The sequence below is a fragment of the Lasioglossum baleicum genome, chromosome 2 (assembly GCF_051020765.1).
Source record: "Lasioglossum baleicum chromosome 2, iyLasBale1, whole genome shotgun sequence".
In the NCBI taxonomy this organism is placed as follows: Eukaryota; Metazoa; Arthropoda; class Insecta; order Hymenoptera; family Halictidae; genus Lasioglossum; species Lasioglossum baleicum.
The window spans coordinates 17,097,160-17,121,184 of record NC_134930.1 but is presented as its reverse complement, the minus strand read 5'-3'; the positions used below and the strand labels follow the sequence as shown (position 1 = coordinate 17,121,184).

The 24,025-nt window shown below is 43.4% G+C and overlaps 1 protein-coding gene across 2 annotated transcripts in view; it reads right to left on the bottom strand.

Moving 5' to 3' along the window:
* Nucleotides 1–1,506: 1,506 nt before the first annotated feature.
* The window catches only part of LOC143215655 (uncharacterized), a 204,803-nt gene continuing 182,284 nt past the window's right edge, over nt 1,507–24,025 (bottom strand). For both annotated transcript variants that reach the window (XM_076437966.1, XM_076437975.1), the window contains one exon: nt 1,507–11,070. In XM_076437966.1, the coding sequence (XP_076294081.1) occupies nt 10,946–11,070 (125 nt within the window). In that variant the 3' untranslated portion in view covers nt 1,507–10,945. The remainder of the gene's footprint in view (nt 11,071–24,025) is intronic.

Here is a 24,025-nt window from a genome sequence, read left to right as displayed (position 1 = left end):
AAACATATCAGATGCGAGTGTTTTAGAAGTGAGTGAATTTAGAACTCCGACGAAAGTTCGTGAGTTTCGAAACGGAACGTCATTTATAATTATTCAATTAAGACCGCCTGGCGAATCGTAATATTGAAAAATGGAGAGCGAAGCGGGACCAGCTGTCGCGAGACATATCGATAAAGATATCGGCGTCGTAAACAAGCGATTCGGAATTTTCGAAGTGTACGGGCGACAGACGAAGATAGGAGAAATTTGAAATTGTGAACGGGACCACCTGTCGCCCGCGGAATTTCAATAAAGATATATCTGTCGTAAACAATTAAATTGTAGTTCTCGGCGATCACCTGTCGCTTCGAGCATGCTGTTGCAACAAATCCGAATTGTCGCAACGACGATTCTGCAAATCACCTTGAGAACGTTTCAGAAAAATTGAGCACTGCATTCCGCAATTTCGAAACCGCTGTCACTTTTGCTCATCGCAATTCTCTGAATAAATTTGTTGAATATAATTCATGGAATTTCAATAATCGTAAATGAAAAATATCATCATCATTATGATGGTTCTTCAGAGAGATGCGACGTTGCACTGTCGTCACGTGGTTCGAAGAGACATTTCGCAATGGTAGCTTCGTGCGGAGGCACCGTTCGGCGTCGGAATAGCTTCGCGTTCGAGAACGTCTTTCGGATTTCATTCCGCTTCTTTCCGCTAATCGTGACCGAGAAGTCGTAAAAAATAAGGTCGCTTTACGAGTAGCCGGGGCGATGGGCGAGCGGATACGTTCGCAGAAGGGCCCGGGTACTCCGCCGTGTCACGGAAAGGTGGCGAGTTCATGAAAAATATGCATCACGCGAACGAGGCTCACGGGCTCTCGGCCTCTTCGACTCCGCGCTCTCGCTCGACGTGCACTTGCGCACACAGGTGCAAGCACGAGCTCTCTCGCGAACAGAGGAAATATACGTACTAGTCGGCGATCGTAAAACGAACGACCCAAATCTGTCCCGTGTTCCGCGAGACGACGATCCCGTGTGCACCGTGCGACCGGAGATTTTAATACCCTTATTACGAGCGAACCTGCCACCGTCAAAGATCACGACGTGTTCCCTCGTGTTCCGGCCGCGACAGTGTTTCCAGGGATACCCGTCTGCACGAAAATGTCCTGGTACCAAGCTTCTTTCAACGTGGACACCGTTCACCAATTCGGAAAATCTGTTTCATTCTTGCTTTAACTCTTCGTTGGTCAAGTGAGGACTCTGCACATTAAAGGAATGATTGTATATGATGTTGCATGATATTGTATGATAATGTATGATTCTGTACATTATTCTCAATCATTCGGTATGATGTTGTATGATATTGTATAATTCTGTACATGATTTTCAATCATACGGTATGATGTTGTATGATATTGTATAATTCTGTACATGATTCTCTATCATTCTGTATGATGTTGTATGATGTTGTATGATTCTGTACATGATTCTCAATCATTCGGTATGATGTTGTATGATATCGTATAATTCTGTACGTGATTCTCAATCATTCGGTATGATGTTGTGTGTTGTTGTACGATTCAACTGAAATCAACGTAATAGGTTCAACCCCGCTCCTAGCTGCACGTTAAAAATCGCTGTAGCCGTAATTACTTTCTTGTTCCCGGGGAACAAACAGCGTAATAGCGTCGCGGTTAATTATTGATTTACAATCAGGCAGGATTAAACGGTCGTCAAAGTAGCTCGCGGGTTGAATTAATTTGCCGGCGACATCGACAGGCGAGTGGAAAGGTCGCCTCCACGCGAGCATGAACAGAGAGAGAGAGAGGGAGAGAGACAAAGGGAGAAAGAGAGAGAGGGAAAGAGAAGAAGAAGAAAATTCCCTTTGAATGTTGCTGCCACGGACGATTCATGACTCACGATCCGCGATAGGATTATGGCGATAGGAGGCCTTGGATCGGCTCTGCCTTCGGGCCCGGGGACTCGGTTACGCGTCTCTTTGCGTAAAACCGTGAAATCCATCGATAACTCTTCGCGGCGTGCCGAGGCACTCGCTACGAAACATAATCGATCGTCGCCGCGTTGCAATACGCTGTGTAGTATGTTAATGAACCTGTCAGACGCGCGAACGCTCGGGCTCCGCTCCGACCCGCTCGCGGCCCAGGACACGGTGCTACGACGCCGAGCTTCCTCTCCTCTCGGTGCAACGCCGGACGTCATCTGTATTGCAATTCTTCCAGCGACACCGTCGACCCGTGAACCAACTGTTCTTCTCCCGTGACAAAACTTCTCTCACCGGAATCGTTGACAACAGTCTCTCTCTAGAATTTCGTTCAGTCGCAGGACAATTGTCGTTGATCTTTCACTGGAATTGTATTTACAATTCAGCCTCATAAGTTCAACCTTGTCTTGTTTTAAATTGAGTCATAAATAAATTCAACCTAGTCTTGTTTTAAATCGAGTCATAAATAGATTCAATCTTATCTTAAATCTGTTTAATCAACCTTGAACGAATTCAATTTTTTTTTCTTGAGCCTTAAATAAATTCAATCGTGTATTCTTTCAAACGTAATCTTGAATAAATTCAACATGACATTTCTCTCTAGACGACGATATAAAATATCATAGATTTCACAAATACAGCGGTGAGGTTCTGTGATGTTCCGACCACAGTTTTAGTACAGCGTCCCTGTACAGGACTGTCTATAGCAGAGGGAGAAAGAGGGTAGCAAAAGGACACGGAAGGTAGCCGAAATAGCGTGATGACCGGCAGTGACCGTCACAACTGTGGCGTCTCGAGAGATGACGAAAAAGGCGGGCCGTGTCGTCGGTACGGTTTTTGCCTCCATAAACTCGTTCTTGCCGTCGGTGTTGACCAGGTGGCAGGTAACCCCGGTCTGTGTTGCCGGTGCGCATCGTGCACCCCGGTTTTACGACTTTTCCAGAATTTTAACGACCGCACTAAATGCCCTCTTATGAATTTTCTCCGGCGGTGTCGTGGAGTATATCGAACCATTAAAATACGGCCCTCTAAACGGTTCGTTTAAAAGCTGATAAACAGCTGAGAGAATAACGAAACCCCATCGGTTTTCACGCGGCCATCGCTATACTATACGTGCACCATCCTACTTTCCTCTGTTGCGTATTATAAACGTCGAAATTTTTATTACGAAACCGTGGCATTCCCGTCGAAGAAACCACGCTCGACCTTTTAACGCGGAGAGGTTTTATTTTGATGGCACATGGCTTTTTCATCATTATTGCGCGATATTCACAGTTATTTTCGGCTCGGTGTCGCCAGATTGAGACTTGTCTCCTACTCTACCTTACCCTTTTGACGCCATTCCTTCGTTTTTCGGCGGCGAGCATCCCCACTCCTCCGCCCGGCCGGTCATGTGACGTGCGGTAATGGCAGAGAGGGGGTAACTTTACTCCCCTCAATTTCCCCTACTTGGCGACACTGCTGGAGTCTTACATTTATAATTTTTCTTAACCCTTTGCACTCCGACTTATTTTTCACAATTTCGTTGCCAATAATTCCCTACTATTTTAAGTGTTTTATTTGAAATTTACTTCAAAGGACAGTTCCTTGACTGCTACTTATTTTAAACAATTTTGTTTACTAATTACATTATAAATATAGCTCTCAAACTTTGTTGTAACTTATATTTGTTTTTAAATAAAAAATAAGACAATGAAATAAATAAAGAATCAACCAAATTCGTATAAAAACCAGTTCAATCTACATTTTTTTTCTCTAATGTTGAGTCACACTCGACAAAGGAGTGCGAAGGGTGGTTCATAAGAAGGTTAATAAATTGTACTGGACTTAATGAATTCTGCGGTTCGGTTGTACGAGGTGCAACATACGTCCCCGCAAAATTCCAAACGACGTCCCCCTGCGACTTGATCTCGTCTCAATTACGCAGTGCGTAACTCTCTCGTTTTCGCGAAACGCCTCCCGTACGCGTCTCTCTTTCCCCCCTAGATTTTTTCCCAGCCCGGTATTTTTCTCCCCGACACGGCGCGACACGCGCGAATGAATAATTTAACGACAGAGACAGAACCGCGCGCGGAATCTGCAGCGTGGTTTCCGCGCAGGTGTCACGCGCAGCGAGACACGCGTGTTCACGCGAGTGACGTGCCCCTCGGTTTTTCGCCTTTTATGCGGGACAAGCGAGGGTGGCTCTTCATCGAGTGGAGTGGGTTCATCGCAACTGTATCAACGTCATAGTTCCGGGCCTGCTATTTGCAATTTTTTTTCTGTTTTGTTTCAAAGCGTTCGAACGCTAATCACTGCACTGCGGATGTTTATGAAATTTTCAATTTTTCGAGACAGATTTTAAGAAAGCGGAATTAAATAAAATGTTATTTTCAGTGCTATTAGCTTTTGTAGATCTGACATGAATAAGCATTTTTTTTAACATTTTCAGACGTGGATGCAGATCCGCAGTGTACTATCACATGGAGAAAGAATTCTTAAAGGTACACTATAAAGGTGTTTCACTTTTTCAAAGAATATAAAAATTCTTGTTCACAAAGCAAGTGGGTAATAGTTTTCTTAATTGAATATTTAATTCAACATATTTCATCTGGCATTATAATTTACAATATTTTACAGACGCAATTATTTCTTGAAAATGATCTAAATTCAGATCGAAACGTCGAGGTTAATGTGATAATTTGCAAAATTGCTTTTAAATTTCAATGATCGAACCAGTGCGTCGATAACATTAATATTATTTGTACACTATAAAGTAGTCACCAACCTTTTACATACCATGAGTCATTCTTTTTCGTATACGAGTTCAGATGCGCCATACAACTCTTCATTGTTGGGGATGGAAAATAGGAATAGGGGTAGGATCTGCTTCGCTTAAGGAAGCAAAAGGAATAACTCAATCACGCAACTAAATTAATTGATTTACGCCAGTTCGAAAGACACGCGTTTATTGGAGCGCCGATCTGCAATAATGATAAATGATGCAAAAAATTCGCGACGACGTAATTCACATCTTACAATTGTAAACTGTAAGAAAATTGCGACGAACTGATGAGTAAGAAGGCTGCATGAAATCAAGTGAAATGACTGAGATGTTGAAAATATGAAGATGGATTCAATTATGGCGCCTACGTCAAAAGAATAACTAGGTACAAAGAGACAATGCGCCACTTATAATCATCTAATAATAATAATAATAAACAGGTTGACCACCCCTGCTATAAAGTGTCACAAAGAAGAATACTTTTTTGGACGTTGATTCTAGGCTAGAAGAAGATTCCTAGTTTCATAATTTTGCATCACAAGGAACAGTTTTGCTAAACACTGGTGCCAGCAGTGATACCATAGAAGGCTCACATGGAAGTAGTTAATTGACAAGAAAGACGCAACGATCCCCGGGCAGCAGAGTATGCCAGGAAACGAGTCGAAGGTTCCGGCATGCGGGGGTGGAAAGGCGACGAAGAGAGAAGCGCAGGGCGACACCCCAACAATGGCGAGGCGGCACGCTCACGCGGTTCCGTACAATGCTGGAACGCGGCGCTCTGTCAAAGCGGTGTCAACTGTCGACCGTTGTTGGGGTGGCAGACCGTGGAGACACAGAGCACGGGATGCGAATAATGTTCCACAACCATAACACCCTAACCGTCAACGTAGAAAAATCGCTCGACCGTTTTACCCGCTTTCGAACCTTCTCTAACGCAAACGTTTATCACAGACATTGACGTTCCTCTCCATGGAAATTGTAAATGCAAGTACACATTTAACACTGAACCTACCAATGCCGGTCTTAAATTCTTCATTTTATAATTATTGGAATTACGACGTTGCTTGCATGGAAATTGATTCGATAAATTTCTTTATCCAAGCAGGTAGATAGAGCCTTGTTATTTTTAACAGCTAAAACATTTCAATCGCTTTCAGTGCTCGGTAGTTTTATTTTAGTGTTAACCCCTTGCCCTACGATTTATTTTACGGTTTCACTAATTAGAACTGTTTTTGTAGATCCTAAAAAAAGGAGAAAATTTATATCTATTGTATGCCTATGCGTTCTCCAATGGCTGTATATTATCAAAACCAAAATAGAATTTTAATTTGGTTCAAAGGAAATTATTAACATGCATTTTTATCAGAATCTGTTCAGAATCTTCATCACGAGTCATACACGTTATTGTAAGGTTAATGGTACTGCAAATGTTACTCATGTGCATCATTAATATTTTTTTTAAACCTCGTTCATTGATATTGTTCTTTAACACGTAAAATATTCATTGAAGCTGTTGTTCAAAATCGACAATATTTATTGATCTGTATCTCAATGTATGGAATACATTAACATATATGAAACCGCCACCAAAATATTCGTGAAAATTCAATAAATATAATCTGGTCGGATTCAGTCGTCTTGAACACGATTAATCATTTTCTGAAGACGATCAACCATTTCTGGAAGATGTTCGGCGCCCGGAACAGTGTCGTTGGAAAGCGGGAAAGCGTGGGGACCGATCGCAGGAAGTTCCATGCGACCTGAAGCGTCGGTCCTGTTGGATGGTCTTGGTCGTCGCGGTTCTCAGAGTAGCGTAAACGATGCAGAGTCATCTCAGCGGTCTGGGGATGGATGTCGGGGCCGGGTATTAGCATGACAAAGAGACGCTGGGACGCCTTCTCCTCGCTTCTGCTTCCACGCCGAGGGGCTGCTGCCTCTCAATTCAAATGCGATGGGCGTATGCTATGCTAATATTCTGATCCACCGACGTTAATGCATTATCAGACGCGGCGAGGTGCATCGGGCCGCCTCGCGATCACGATTCACTACCGACGAGCGTATATCACGGCCGAAGACTGTGCGTGACCGTGTCGCGCCGCCTGTCACGTCTCTATTAACGTTCGCCAAGTACCCTAACCGGCCCGCCACCCCTCTTCCTTACCTGTCGAATGGCAATCAGACGGGAATTCGACAATAATGCACCGGGCAATCACGGCCCCTCCAGCAACAGGGATCACCGACAGCGTATTCTGCTTTCGAACTTTCGAGAAATCAATTTTTCCATTTTCTTTGAGCTTTAAGTGGCCCTGCGAATACAAAAGGATTTGTTAGAATTCGCAGAAGTCATACCGTGACAGATATCTTTCTCCTTTGTTCGAGCTGGTTTTATGCATTTTTGATCAAAATCAATACATTAAATGCAGGAGAAACGTATAAAGAGTTGAAACACACTGTTGCATTATTTTTAACTGAAAGAAATGATTATGGATGTATGGTAAAAATGAGTACATAAATGCAGTAATAATGTTTAAAAAGATCAAACACATTTTAATTTTGCACAGGTGTCTGTCGAATATCGAAACAGTATCAATTCGAACCGCGACGAGGCGTTTGGTTCGCCTAACCAGCAGAACCGGCGCTAATTGATCAGTCTTAAGCATCGAGCGCCGACTTTCTTGCAATTAAACCGTGCACGGAATAAGCATCAAAGGCGCCGTGCAACAGCGAAAGATCAGGCTCTCGCGACGTGATCTCGAACGAGCGTGGAACGCGAAAATAGGGGTAAAAATGGCTGAACTTTGCGGATCACCGGACACATCGTCGACAATGCCACACCCACGCGACGGTCCCCGTTTATTTATTGCACTCGGAGCGTTATTTTATTCTATGCGATCGCGCCGCGTGCCGCGAGCGACGCGCTTTCTACTCGTTCTCGACGCGACCGCCCGGCAGATTTAATCTCGAGCCGTTATAATTATGTATTTGCTAATTAACCTTTCCACTCGGCCGTTTTCTGCGGCGCCTTTCGCGGATTCCGCGCGCAACTCCTTCAAAGAGAGTCGGTTTAAACACAAATTTTGTTTAAAGTTTAAAGAAGAGTGTTTCATCAAAGGGGAGTTCTTGTATTCCTGATCGGTAGTCTTTTGACAGTTGTCATTCAATTGTTGCTAGCCTGAAGCAATTTTCTGGTGGATGGACAAGAGAGCTAGGACACAAATTTTAGTCGCGAAAGCATTATAAATGCCCTCTTGCTCACCCGTGAAAGAAAAACTGATGCACGTAACTCCGAAAAATGAAATCAATCTGGAAATACTATCTTGTTCAAACCCAATCGTATTGCAATCACCATTCTCCAATATTTTAGAGACATATTTACCTTCAATTCAAGATCTTCCCGATCGGTGTACCTCCGTTTTCGATGCGGATAATAAAGGCAGGATTAATTACTCGATCCTTTCTCCTCCTCTCAGGTAGTCGATGAATAACGACCAATTAAAGGCAAATAAAGCTGAGCCACCGTCGACGCCGGTCCTGAATTATTAATTTCGAGACTATCTGCCGCGCGATCGAATTCTAATCGGCGCTGCATCGAAGAAGAGAATCGCTGCCGTATGGAAAAGCTGGTGAGAAGGCGAGGCGCAGATCTATGGATCCGTGCGGCTCCTCGATGTATCGATAGCGAAGGAATCGGAGCGCCGTGACCTCAGTGTCGATCCTCACGATCGCAATTAATGCAGCGGCGATATCGTGGGATAAATGGCTTTGCGACATGTGCATTTGCATTTGTGAGACTGATACTGCTGCTGAATATGCACACTGTGCAATCAGACTGCGGATTATGCGAATGAAAAATTGTCTGCGTCAGTGTTTCAAGATAATTATATTTATTTTCTTGATTATTTTAACGAGTTAGAAATTTTAACCAGTATTTTCATTAGAAAATAATGAACTATCATAATGACGGGTAATGTAACACCCTAATAATAAATATAACGGGTGTCTCGATTGTTCAGAATTGTCACAAATAAGTGGCAAATGAGGATGGATAATTTCCCACGAGCTTTTCCACTAATTGTGACAGAGGAAGACACCGGATCCGGCATTAAGCTGTCACATCGACGAGGTTTAAGAAGAACGATCGGCCCAGGATTACGCAGTCGTTAACTGTAGTCGACTGTAATTATCGACCGGGGAAAAAACTGGTCCCTCGAAGCGGCCCGAGAACCGTGTTCGCGGTTCTAACTGTTTCTCAGCCGCGAACAGTCAATTACTTTCGTTTTTCTCGTCTCGGTGGCGAATCGTTAACGCGGTTCCCGCGGATCGGATCGGCGATCGTCGCCGATAGATCAAGGTCGGGTGTATGTATCTACTCGTGGATGCATCATCGGGTCGAACTATCGTCTGCATCGACTAATTATCTGCGTTTACGCGTCGCGCCGGCTCTCTTATCAGCTTGCGGGTATCGGCGACTCTCGGCCGAGACGTTGCACGTGCGAACAGGCTATTTATCAAAACACGAGGATGATCGCTGTCGCCGACTTTCCAGAGATCATGCCAGCCGTCTGGAAAACACACGATTCGTTATCATTAGGTTGCAACAGACGTACGTTAGGTTGCAAGTGTAAATACAACGACCTATTATTGCATAAGAGTGTTAAATGGAAAAATTGTAATTATTATAATTTCCATACTTGTGTCTTATCGTACTTATAATATCTACTATTTTCTGATCCCAAATAGTAATTTCCAATTTCGAGTACACGATTCAACGCTTCGAATTGCCCATGTGTGAGCAACTTTAAACGCGACAAATGAAAATGTTGTTTAAAAAACATGTGAGGATGTTCATCAACCTGCAATCGAGCAGACACAAAAATTCCGCGCGAAAAAGTGAACGAGTTCGATAGTACAAAAATGTTTAGTTCCCATATGCTCCATGTATATTGAACCATATATCCTATGGAGTCGAACTATCGAAGTACAATCAACTTTAACCATTTTATTAAACGCAACACGTGAAACTTTCGTTACAAAAAGAAAAATACTGGAATGTTCCACAAACCTGGTTTAAACGGACAAAAATATTTTGTAGCGTAAAATGAACGATAGGAAACGAAAAATAAATTTTTTAAATTCCACTCCTCGACGCATATTCATCGAAAAGGTTGAACATTGTTAAACTCTCCCAGCTCCTGACATCGGGTGGCATAAGTGCCCGAAAACTGCAGTCTAACTCCACTCAGCGTGGAGTGATGCACATCAGAGGGCGGACCACGTTGCGTCCGCGTCGCGGTCCACGTGAAACGCTTTCGAAAGGGCTTTTCCATCGTCGAGCGTTCTATCGAAGTTACTAATCTGCCGACCAGTGGCTGAGCCACTGGCGCGGCAAAAGCCAATGGGATCAGATAAACTCGGAAGCGGAGACAAAAGGATGCATTAGCCAACCCGGTCGCTAATTAACCGATCTCCCTCCCATTTTTCGAGGATAGGCGTAACCGGCTGATGACTCTTCCATCGGACAGTGGAGACTCTCCGACTAGACAGACACGCAATGACAAATCCCGCATAAATTACCGAACACGTCAAGGCTGGCCGACGATCGGTCACGCCTTCGCGCCGGCATTTGCCGATCGACCGTGCAGATATTCGCAACTCCATCTCCCCTGGATTACGTAACCGGCTGATTACGAGGATACTTCGCGATCATCTTTAACGATCCCACTTCCGACAGCCGGTTTCCTCTTTTCGATCGTTAAGCTGGCCGACATTGCTCATGTTTGAATATGCAATTGTTTAATTATTCGCGGATTTCGAATTCTTCGATTCGATTTTCATGTCGCTTCTATCTCCGGCGACCGTACGTCGGAAACACGATTTATTAAATTGTATTTCTACCGCATATTTCTCGGTGACAAAAATTAGTACGCGTTCCCCAAATACTAGGCGAATTGTCGTAGAAGTTTCATAGAAAAATTGCAAAGATCACTTTTAGTTTATCTATTTGGTGTACAAATGAATTCGCATTCGTTTCTTTGTGAAATTTTCAGCTTACAAGACATATTTTTAACTCAATATTGATGCACAACTTTTCTATTTTTTTATGAACGTCCACAATCTATTCATGTGTCTTCGATATTGTTGAAAGATTCGAGGTCGGAATGTTGTTGCGACTGATTAACCACGGGGAACGCGGATTAATTCGTACACCTAATAACTTCTAGATGGTAATGAGCATCGGACAGGCGTGTCAAACCTTCGTCACCGTGGAAATTGTTCGGTTGATTCGCAGCTCGCGAGAAGACGTGTTGGTTCCGCTTACCTGAAACAGAAATAGGGCCAGAGAGACATTAGAGAGGGAGCTGAACGTGTGATGCAACGGGGCCGCGTGGGCGTCGGTCCGCCGTGGAAACATTAATCATCGCGAAACGCTCGCGTTTAATGAAATCCACGGTCACTTCTGTCGGACAGGAGAGAGGAAGAGAGAGAGGGAAGATAGGAGAAGCGACCCACGCGAAAAAGAGCCTTCCGCATGCACACACGCATTCGTAATTTTACACCGTGCCGTGTAACGACAGTTCTTTGACAGAGCTGAGCGACTGTGGGCGTCTCGATTCTTACACGCCTGATCGGAGAGCATGATCTTGCTGATCGCACACCTCTGTCGATCGCGAAAGAATTTAAGGGACTTCAATCTTTCACCAATTATATTTTAATATTCAAGTTAGTACCGCTGGAAGAACTGTTCTAGCAAATTAATTAAAAGTACAGTTCAAGTAAAGCTTGAAACAGCTAAACAGAGCTGTTGAACAACAAATTGAAAAAGAATTTTTAGCAGAATAAAGAAAACAGTAAAGAGTCGACCTCAAGATTGGTCTCGCTAAGGGTGTGAACCATCCTCGAATTACTTGAACGCAAACTCGTACTCGTACGCCCTTTAAAACAGAATAACTTTTTTATAATTGTACCAAACGACCTGATGTTTCGTAAGCAATTAAAAGCATTGGTTTACTAAATGGTTTCTAATTTACAAGGTTACATGCAAAAATAAAAAAGGTATTTTTTAAAACTATTTTATTTGGGCCCTTAATGAAAATTTAAAATATATGTTTTGTAGATCTATGTTACTTATAGACATACAGAAAATTTCATCGAAATCGATTGAGATACATACGAGTTACAAGCGGTTAAAAATTATGGAAATCATAGTTTTCACGACTTTTGATCAGTTTCGGCTTAAAATCCACAGAATCGTACATCTTTCGATGCGTGTCGTTGTTCTCTGCGTCAACCGATTTCGAAGAAACTTTCAGTATGTGTATAACTAACATAGATCTACAAAACATATATTTTAAATATTCATCAAGGGCCCAAATAAAGTAGTTTTAAAAAATGCCTTCTTTGTAACCTTGTAAATTATAATTTTTTGAAAATTTTTTTGCTCATCATTTAGTAAACCAATGCTTCTAATTGCTTACAAAACATCAGGTCGTTTGGTACAATTATGAAAAAGTTATTCTGTCTCAAAGGGCGTACGAACACTTTCGTGGGCCATTGTAGGTAAATAACACACAAATACCCTAGCAGGTTACAGTAGTTTTTTCAATAGACTCCCCAGACGATCCTCGACTGTGGCAACTGTAGAGATCAGCGATCTTCCACGGCAGTTGTCAAGTGTCCCATAATCTTCCCATCTAGCCGTCATTCCGGGGCAGGGAGATGTCATCGGGGGTGCGACAAAGCGGTCGACTTTCTGCTCGGGGAATCCCTACCGAGGATAATCCTGTTACGCTTTTGCGGATCGTTGACGTGCACGTGATGTCACCGGGCCCGGCGGCCGGTGACAATTGACAATGCCGTGCCGGTGGTGACTCGACACGAATCGGCTGAAAGCATTCCAGCCCCCTCGATCCTTCTATCCCCTGGATCGGCCGCCCGGAAACTGTCACGGTGTGTCACCTGTCCCCAGGTACGGGGAGCACTTGTGAACACGAAAACGCCTTTGGCAGAGCCACCGCCCGCGCGTGTCCCCTTCTTTGCTCAACGGAGCGACAAGTGTCCTTTTTTCCAGTGGAACTGGAACGTCCCCAGGGTTCAATGCTCTACCTGGCCACGCGACCCATTTTACTGCGAAAATCTGATTACAATGCGGAGTAATAAGCGATTTGTGCCCATAATTTTAAAAAATGAGTTTATCAGTTATTTCACATCACATTATTTTAATCTAAATTAATTCAATGTAATTCTTACGATATAGTTAGATAGTGATATCCTTTCCCTTTAAATATCTCGAAACAAAAAATATATCATTTGGATCACTTTCATAATTATGGGCACATTTATTTTGGGGAGAACTGTTCTTCCAGTTCCACTAATTTTATTGGGAATTTAAAATTATTTGTTTACGACTTGTTGATATTATTAGAAGACACACACTGTCATTTATTATAATTTTCAATTTGCAGAAAGATTCGTATTAGGACAAGCCACAGAGAATTATTGTTCAGAGCTCTAAACCTTTGGTTGAGACTCAGAGTACAGACTCCTTTGTAGGGAATGATTAAATTAGTTTCTTAACTAGGTTGCAGCATGAATAGCTACTGGATGTGCAGAACTATACAGATACAACAATTTCGGTTTTCCTTCTAGAAAATTTGTGGACGGCATAAGCGTTCGTGGGATACACGATGGGGCAAGGGTCAGAAGAGGGACCAATGATTTCGCAATGCGAACGAGAGATTGCTCGGCGAAGCGCGACACACTTTCGCTCATTGAACGCACCTGTCGGAGGACCGCCCACAAAGACGCTTTTGGTGTCCCTGTCCCCAACCATAATCCTCGTTCCGACGACTTCTGAAGCGGCGACACGCACGTGTCGCAATCTAACACGAACGCGACATTAAGCGAGAGCGCTGTCTTCTCCCACGGTGGCTGATGTCAGAAGACGTGCGCGACAAAGTACGTGTCACGCCACTCCCGCTTCGTTTAAGTTAATTGTCCGGGCATCTCTCCCTCGGCCAACCCGACCGATTTCATCACTGTCTTCTGATACGACCGTTCTTCGCGGTTCCCCCTTCGTCTGCTCCCATCGCGAACGCTTCGGACCTCGTCCTCTTTTATTGTCTTTCGATCTGCTACACACCCCCGCATAAATTGTTTACAAAAAGGATATAAAGTCGGGGACAATTGTTGTGGACACTCCTTTAATCCTTTGCACTCGGAGCTATTTTAACTCGAAAATTAAACATTTCTTCCATTCCCTATGATTTTTTAAATTTAATGAATATGAAATTGATGTAATACCTCATACAATACCTAAATGTTCAGTAATAGCGTAAACAATATTTTTAATAATGGTACCGCAGTTTTTAGTGGCGCGTCAGAGTCACCATTCGAGTGCTAAAGGTAAAAGCTAACTTTTTCACACTTCAATCAAATCTTTGGGATACTAGAAATTTTTTGGGATACTAGGTCACGATTTTTAAACTTTTTTATCTCAAAAAAGAAACTCAAGTTGTTTGAGTCAGGTGTTAGCAGCGAAATGTTTCATGGGAAATACTAAAGGTATTGAAAAAATTGTTATTCGAAAATCTCAAGCAGAAGAGACATCAATTGATCTATGAAAATTGGAGGAACGCAGCATCCGGTACATGGCGCATCACGCTGATAGCACTCGCATTGGCTTTGCTCGCGTGCGATTTCGCCTAATCGTCCGTGAGCGTAGGAGGGCAGGTATAGCAACGGGAAGGACGTTTGCCGACGGTTCGTTGAACGCGATCGTCAATCTTGAAGATTCACCGTCGACCGAGCTAAGCGGATAATTATTTCGGCCTCCACGAAAGCTTCTTTCCTTCCCTGTCCTTTTTTTCAGCTCTTCGAGGAGGATCTTGTTTTTGGTGGCATTCAGCCGGGAAAAAAGAGAGAGAGAGAGAGGATGACATTCTTCGGAAATTCGGATGGCTTGCTTTCCACGGACGTCGTCTCATTTTGTTGATGCTCTTGACTGGCTGGATGTCATTCTTCGGATGAACTCGAACGAAGCGGATCAGCCTTGACAAGCTTGTAGCTACGCGTTGTCGGAGGAGTCAAGCAGAAGCTGAATGCTTCGGCAGTTGTTCCAGACTGCATTGCGGTGAAAGTTCACTCGCCTATTGTAATATTGCTTTATAATACAGTCCGCTAATCCGCAGACTGAGTGAACGCTATATGTTAAAAAAGAATTTTCAAAAAATAACAATTGACTTTCATCGAACCTCTGCTTATCGAAATTAAGGCACACCATTTTTATTTAGCATAACAATCAGCAGTCTATTAATTGCTACCTCGACTGGTGCTGAATATATAATAGTTTTGAAAAGTGTATGACTCAGACGATTCCCTTGTAAATATTTCAAAGCTAATAATAATTTTAATCGTGCGCCAGCTCATTCCCAGAAACATAATGTACTAATTTACCTGGAGTTCATAATTTAAAGGAAACTTTGAAATTTTCCTACATGTAATTGTAGTTCCAGGGGTACGTGCCCGCTTAGGGGTTGCGATTCTAATAATGCCACTTCCGGTAACCTAGCTTTTAATTATATCCGTAACGTATTTAAATGAGATAGTGTGTATGTATAATTTCCGACGTCGATTTACCCCCCGTTTTTATAATTATTGTTCAATTTTGTTCCCAACAACTCATTTCATCTAAAATATACTTCAAAAGACATTTGTACTTGGCGCTTCATTGATATTGATCTTATTGTTAAACAATTTCTTTGTTAACGACAGAACGTTCAACGTCAGCTTCATCATCGTTCACTAAGTATCGAACATCTATCCAACCATAAACGTCGTCCTCGCGAGGGTGAGACAGGAATATTCCCCCTACATTTCTGTTCGACTTTTATCCAACCCCCGAAATCGATTCGTGGCCTGGAATTATGGGTTACGGAACGTTCTACGGGATTTCCATCCACCCCTTGACACCCATTATCGACGAATATTGGAGTGGAGCAGGTCGTGTTTCAGATTCACTCGAAAAACAACCCCTATATAATTGATTTTGCTATTCTACTTTCATGTTTCAAAACTTGTTAGCAAAAATTCACGATTACACGTGGATTGTGAATATTTATGCAAAGATTTTTATGGGGTAGTGAACACTGAATTTTTACCATAATATATTCAGTAAAATTTATTTTTATTAGAGCGAAAAAATGTAGAACAGTTAAAGGAATAACTCTTAGGATAAATTTCATCTACTCACAGTTTCGGTTTCATTGATTAAACTACTTTGATTTCGTTTTTTCTATAGGTTGTAACTTGGCAAACGTACTAAGGAAATTAATCAATGTTGTATCAATAATGTCCAATAGAAATGCAGTTTGGAGGCGCAATAAAATTCGGAGCACAGTCCGCAAGAAGGGCACAGCGGGTTTAAAGCCATTCGTTGAACGTGTTAACATTCCCAGGGAGGTTTTCAACGATAACCCCGGGAAAGAAGAAAACGTTTAATATCCAGCCGGTATCGTTTCATCTAAATTGAGTCACGATATCGTCGGCTCCACCGAGAGACGAGGGTGCGAGGGGTCGAGGGTGGTCGATCGTTATCGAAATCAATATGTGCCCTTCGATCTCCGACCGCAGATCCAGTGTCTCAGATAACGGAAGCGACGAGGAGCCGAGATTTTAGCGGGCTCAGAAATTTTTCGGGTCACGAGATCCGATCGCCATGACTTTTCGTATACATATATGAGAAAGAACCGCCGATTCTCTTGAAAGAGATCCGATCGGGGAAACAGTGCTCTTTCCTCGAGGAAGAAGACGACAATCTGATAACACGGGGATTCAAGCTCCGACCAATCATCATTTCCAAAAAGCAAGTTTCCACTTCTGTAACAATTTATATGAAAATTTATAGTTTGTACAATCCTTAAGGCGTATTAACAATGAACCTATTCTGTAATTTTATAAACGTTACTAATGGCACATTTTAAAATTAATTTTACCGAATCCAGACCAATTTTATGAACGTTACTGATGGCATATTTCAAAGTGAATTTAACCTAACCCAATCTGGGAATATATTTATTAGAATTGCTTAATGAATGCAACACGCCCTCCGAATTGAATCATCCTGTTTTATATGAACTATGGGGTTCCTTTATTCTGCCACGCTGTTAGGCTCAAGCTGGAGGAATTCTAATATTTGGTCCCGCGGTAGCTTCGTTAGGCAATCTTCAGTCATTTTTTGGGATTAACGAATCTCGTAGGAGCGGACCTTGGCCCGCTACGAAATAATCGATTATTTTCGGGACGAGGATTCGAATCAAATTTCCATCCCTAATTGGTTACCGGGCGGAGGAGTCGCGGAGGCAACGATTCGTAAAAAGGACACTATGTCACAGTCCCACAGTAATTTAAATCTCATTATATTGGACCGCGGTTTGCGGTTTTCGTACAGCGACTCTCATCTTGGCGATCTTCGCGAGACGGTCCGCCGAAAATCTGCGGATGAACGCCCGTGCTTCAGAGACGCTTCATTTTTATCAACAATGTCGAACAAATTTCGCAATTTAAGATTTTTGTTGAATTGAAACGAATTGGAGTTAAATTCTATTTTTTCTTTAGTGTTGGAGGATTTCTTTTGGAAGTCTAGTTTATCCTTTTCCCCTTTTAAAGGCTCATTTTAAAACCTGGACTTCTGAAATTTATAAAAGTCAGATAATAATGCCTAAACCTTGGATGATCGACGATCAGTCTCTTCTGAGTGATGATCTAATTATTAGTCGTCGTAACGAGGGATCTCGCGAGGATCAAGACGGTCTACGATAAGCCAGCTTTAATCTAGATTAAAGTGAAAAAGAAAAATCTACCGAATCCGACATGTTGTAATCTCGCAAGTAAACTCGCGATTATAATGTAATTTTACGAGGCAGAAATTAAAATTTTGTATTTCATAAATAGTTCCTACTTGATACATAAAATTATTTTATTCAAGACTGTCCATTTACTGCCACACAGTACACACAGCGTTCCTATACAATTTTGTAAATCCACCAAGATGATTAAATAAATGAAGTAACTGATGGGAAGTATAGGAGGGCAACGATAGAAATAAATAACAAATTTATTTATAATAATTATAAGAATTCTTTTTATCACTCTTTTTTTATCCATTTTTATTTTATCTTTTTTTTATCTATCTTTTCCTGAGAAATATCAAGCGCCACAAGAAAGGGCCCCTTAAAATTCCACCGATCGAAGCACAGTCCCCCCGTACAGTTAACGGGGCCCACTCTCGGGGCCCAATTTTTTTCGCATTTCCCGTCGCGATGAGAGACGCTGGCCACGTGTGTATCCATTCCGGCGTTATTGGTAATCAAGTCCGGGGAACCTGCTTGCACGTATAACGACAATATGAATTACGGTGGTTCCCCGGCCAGCGAGGATTACACGGGGAATAAGGCCCCGAACATCCAGCCGGGACGTCTCTCGGTCTTGGGGCCCGAAACAACTGGGAGAAGGGGAAACGAGATAGAGAGAACGAGAGATGAAGATGAGGATCGACGGGGATGAGGAAGCCGAATCCCGGAGAAGGGAGAGGAGAGGAGAGAAATATCGCGCTACGAGCAATCTTGCGAAATTTCGTGCCGGATGATGTAATTTCTGGGATGATCCGCGCGGCGCGCGTCATTGCCGGCTACAAGATTCATTAAATTCCGATCGTAATAGATACCGGCTGCCTGCCGACCGACCCGAGGCATCCCAATTCTCTCTCTCTCTCTTTCTCTCGTTCTCTTATTCTCTCTCCGGTGGTTATTTAAATTAACGGACGGTGCCGAGTTTTTAACGACCCGACAAATGAATTCGTTCGCGTGGATGGGTCTGTGGGGTCGCGGAATCCGGCCAGAGGGAATTCGAATTGTAATTTTTGGAAATCCGTCGAAAACACACCGACGAAGATAGCGTGACGTTTCACAGTGATTTTCATTCTTCGCTCTGATCGCTCGGTTTCTGGTATTCCGTTCGGTTTCGGTTCCATATGATTTATCGGTGCAGGGGAAATGCGATGGGCTAGCTCCCGCGAGTTCTGCGTAAATAATATTGTCGGAAATACAGAAAAATCGTGATTCAGATTAGATCAGATCAAATCAGATTGTTCCAGGAAAATTTTAGGATCTACACGAAAAATTCTGCAGCTTGTGGAACAGTAGTGAGAATGTGTAAATAATATTGTAAAGCACGCAAAAAATTTGTATGACCTCCAAAAAAAATTTTCAAACATAGAAAGATTGTGGGGATCTATGTATAAATAATATTGCATGATCTATAGAAAATTTGTAGGACCTATCAAATATTATGGAGCATGCTGATCAATCATGGGGATGTAAAAACAAAATTATTTACTAAAACTAATGTACATAAAATTGTAGGGCGTACAGAAATATGTTTGAATGAACAACCAAAATTCTGGGTTCTATAAAGAAACCTGGCGCGAGCTCAAGGAAAACGTCAGCAACAAAAATCGCCGAGTCTTACAGATTCGAAAAATCCATGAACCAGGCTTCACCAAAAATTCCAATGAGAAAAACGAGAAATGAGGAGAATGAGAAAAACTCAACGGTACAGTACAGGATCGATCGATTCGCGGAAACAAATGAACATCGGTGCGCATCCTCGATTGTACAGCCGGCCGCAGCGGGAGGAACTTCTGAAAATTCTATTCGAGAAACTTTTCGTATCGCGAAAGCACCCTGTTAGGATCGAAGGGGTGGTAGGGGGTGGGATGGGGGATCGCGGGAGCTGCGAGGAGGAGGCGAAAAAAGAAAAGGAGCCGCCCTATCGAGGAGGCATTTAATTAATTCCAGATCGAGGCTTTGATCGGAATATCGCGAGTTCAGCCTGACGGAAAACAAATCTGTCGGTGTTCTCTCGCTTTCTCTCTCACTCTCTCTCTCTCTATCGGCCCCGACTGCTTAGCATTACGTAAAAACCAATTACGTGGGAATGCCTCTGTTGATTGGCAACAGAGATGGCCCGGGGGCTCGCGGCTCGGTAATCGGCATTCGAAAATGCCTCGGGTGTGTTGTTCCAACGAAATGTATCCGATGTCAAAAGTAGCCGGACCGTTCCAGGGGGTGTGGGCGCAGGAGATGGGGGTGGCACGTGTCACTTTGAAGAACGTCCATGGGGTGCAGGACAGCTCGGATCGAAAATTTTCCGGCAAATCTCGTTAAGTTTTCATTTGCCAAATGCAGGCGACGCGACGCGTCCCGACGCTCGCCCAGTGACCACGCTGCAGAAAACGGTGGACATAAAAATTTTGCAGCTGAATTCCAACAAACTGGAATGAAATTGAAATTTATTTTCTAAACCTCTTCTACTACAATCTAGTCTACGGTTACAGTAATTAGAACTTCTTCTCTTTGTACATAATTTCTTACAAGGGAAGGACCCCAAGTGTCCGACTTCGATTTTGATAATTTTTTGTGAGATGATGGTATATGGACATGGACCCCTAATTATGTATATAAAAATATTAGGTATAGTTACTCAATAGTTTTAAAGATATAAACAATTGAAGTTTCACACAGCTCAAATCATGGTATATCAACAAGATATGAAACTTTATTGTTTATATCTTTAAAACTATTGAGTAACTACACCTAATATTTTGCATACATAATTAGGGATCCATATACCATCATCTCACAAGAAATTATCAAAATCGAAGTCGGACACTTGGGGTCCTTGCCTTGCTAGATAAAGAAGAAAGTCAATATTTATTGTACGCCTAAAATTTTTCTAAAGAAATAGAAAATTGTACTTGCACTGGTTGGCTTTAAATAGCTTCGAGTTTGCATAATTTTCGCGGCTGACAAGCATCGTTGTAATCGGCCGAAGAGAAAGAAGACCGATCAGATTCGCGATGGAATTACTCGGATATCCTGAGGGGCGGCGAGGGTGAGAAAAGAGGCGATGAAAAAAAGGAGAGTGAAGGTGAAAGCGGCCCCCGATAAAATTCTATTGTGTCGCTGAGGAGCGTTTAAGCCTCTTGGTTCTTTCTGGTTTACCCTCCGATTCCTCTCGTCCCAGTCACGGCACAGCCAACCCCTCCTGTCGCTTGTTGTCGCAAGCCTTTATTAGCCCCGGCCGACCGCCTCCTCGGGGGATGAGGAGGGTGACTTTTTTTATTTCCCCACGACTTGACATCCGTCGATCTCTCTTTCGTATCTGCCACTTGTTGCTCCGGTGTCCCGATGACTCCTTGTCCTGTCAGCGACAACCGCCCCTTTGCTTTTCTTCCACCCCCTCCCCCTACCAACCCATACAACTGTCGTGCGATCCCTCCGACGACGCGGAATAATATTGTGTCCGCAAACGTGTCGTTTGCCAGTCGATCTGTTTACTCTCGACCCTCCGTTCCGACGATTAACGCGATCGACGTTGAATCGAAACCAATCCGAAACAATATCAACCCCTAAGCGTAATTTCCATTTTGTATGCATGTACTGAGCGTGTCTCCCATTAATATTCGGGCACTCTTGAAAAGAAACCTTTTTTAACACATCATGTACTAATATTTTCAATTTATAATTACTGTGAATGTAAAGATGCATCTATTATTCAACAAATTCATTTCTTTGGGTACATCTGTATGACAAGAATGGTGAAAAATTTGGAAAGAAATTTGGAAAAATTTGCAGTAGGTCGTAATTGCAGAGAAAATACTGAAAGTTGTATTTTACAGATTAAAAATTTTAGAAGTACGTCTTGCGGATAACACAGGCATCTGTTACGCGGAACAAGAGTCACTTGGGAATCTGATTCTTTTTCAACCCTTATGCAGAAAATGATATCGGGGGCAGATAGCGACACTTAAACGAGACAGTCTGTGCACAAAGCTCGTCGGAAATGGACGCGATGTTCCAGAAGCCGGAGGGTGGCCGATGGAATCGCGGAGGGTGGGGAACACGGGGGTGGCTCTTGTCTACGGACGCACAAAGTATGTGGTCTAAACGTAAACGGAGTTCGGACGGAACAACCCCCGCGGGGCGACCTCTGTGATCGGCGTTCCGTGTAATCGGCAAGTATGCAGATGATTAAATTTGCAACATCATCGTGCCAGCACTGAAAGCGGATGAAGGGCTCGAGGTCCGGGCCAGACACCACCCCCTTGGCCCACGTGATACACGTTCCCGCCAGCCAGTTTGACTCGCGGTTTGCCAAAGGAACGTCTTCCGGTTTCTAGGCTGAAGATTTCTCCACTTGGCCCAGACCCGATACGACTGGAACGAGCCCCGAGCCTCGAGACGATCGAATACTCGCCCCCAACCCCCTCCCTTTCGCGGAGATAAGGGTTGTCGACGAGATATTTGGCCCTGTGAAACGTAATTGGTAATTGCCGGGGGTGAGGGATCGGTTCGTTTCAACTTGACTCATCTTCGGTATTGGGATAACTAGAATCTGGATCTTTATGCAAAATAAAAAAAGTGTGGATCAATTAAAATAAAAACATCGCCATTTTACTGTAGTCAGGGGAACCATCGGTGTTCCATCAGGAATTATAGAAAAACTCGCTCGTTTAGAAAGCTTTAAAAATATTGCCAAACAGAGCTGGGTCTTACAAAATAGTTACAACCGATGCTTGAACCCCTATACTCGCATCATACAATCCGAAAGAAAAACAGCCACAAAGGACACCTAAACGGAGCACCGTCCACCGCGCCGGAGGGTAGCAAATAGCACCCGCCACAGTATCTCCGCTGCTTATCGAGTCAATCATAGAAAAGCAATTCACCGTGCGTACCATAACCATTAAACATCCCCGTAAATTCGCGTGCACCGGCCCGTGATGCCGGACTGTTCAACCAGCATCCACTCGAGACCTGTCGAACTCGATCATGCTCAAGCTTTTCCCCGGACGCATTCTGTCCCTTTGTCCTCGCGTCATATGAGATTCCGGAGACACGTTGCGCATCGACCGAGAAAATATGATATTCTTTAACCCATAGACAACAGAGTGGAACAGAGCGAGCGAACAGGGGCCACCGGTAAACGCAGAGGAAGCGAATCAAATCAAAGAGAAAAAGGAGAGTTCAGAAGGACCTAGTTTTAGTGGGTCCCTCTCCCCATTGTCGAGAGACTTTTTCTCCAGGTAACGTCATATTCAATGGCCGACCAATCACAATATTTTTGACGAGTTCTGTCGGCGCATAATGGCCCAGGAGGTGGGGAGGTTTTTCCAACAGGAAAGTTGGACCCGGAATTTTTGGAAGAGAGAGAGAGAGAGAGGAGCATATGGTAGGCTCCAGGACGATTCGTGGCCCCGAAGGACGCCACAATGGCCCGGGCCAGGTCCTTGAGCCCTTAAAAGCACAAAGACACGCGCCGCCCGGTCCCTGGTCCTGTGGAACCCTGTGAAACCCTGTGGAACCCTCGCGAGCCCTTTTTCCCCCGTAGCCAAAGTCCCGACGCATCCTGTGCTTATCCCGGAGCGCCGCGAGGCCACCCTCCCGAGGGATATAGACGCCGTCGAGCGTGCGTAACAAGCTCACCGGCCCGTGAGTTATGAGGGAAACGCGCGCAATATTAATATTTTGTATCATCCGAGAAAGAGAGAGAGACGCCTGCCAGAAGCCCACGGATGCAACCGCCGCGCCGCGCCAGTCTGAGACCCTTGTCTATCCAGTTCGCCGCCGTCTTTTGTCGCTGAGAGACGCGGGACACAGCGATCTGCTTCCGACGGAACATCCTCTGCCGTCTACTTTTCTTGCAACCCACCGAATCCCGACACGCCGATTTTCATGCTAGAAATACAGTCCGTCTCATAACTAACGGCACACACTTTAAATCGGAATAACCTTTTTATGAATGGAGCTTTCAGCCTTTATGTCAAGCTAGGCGAAGTAGTTCACTAGACGAGTTGGAAAAATTGTATCCAGTCTGAATTACAAAATAAGAAAAAATAGTAAAAGTTTCTTTTTACAACATTTTTATTCGAGCTTGCACAGAAAATTTAAAGATTGTTGGTTTATACAAGATAATGTAATGTCAAGTTAGGTGAAGTAGTTCACTAGACGAGTTGGAAAATGGTGTCTAGTCTGAATTACAAAAAAAAAAAGAGAAAAATTAGTAAAAGTTTCTTTTTACATTTTTATTCGAGCTTGTACCGAAAATTTAAGGTAGGTTCATAAAAGTTCTTTTGGGATTTTTGTGAAAATAAGATTCGTATAGTTGTAAGAATGGTCCACCGTCCGAGGGTTAATAATGAAAACCAACAATTTCAC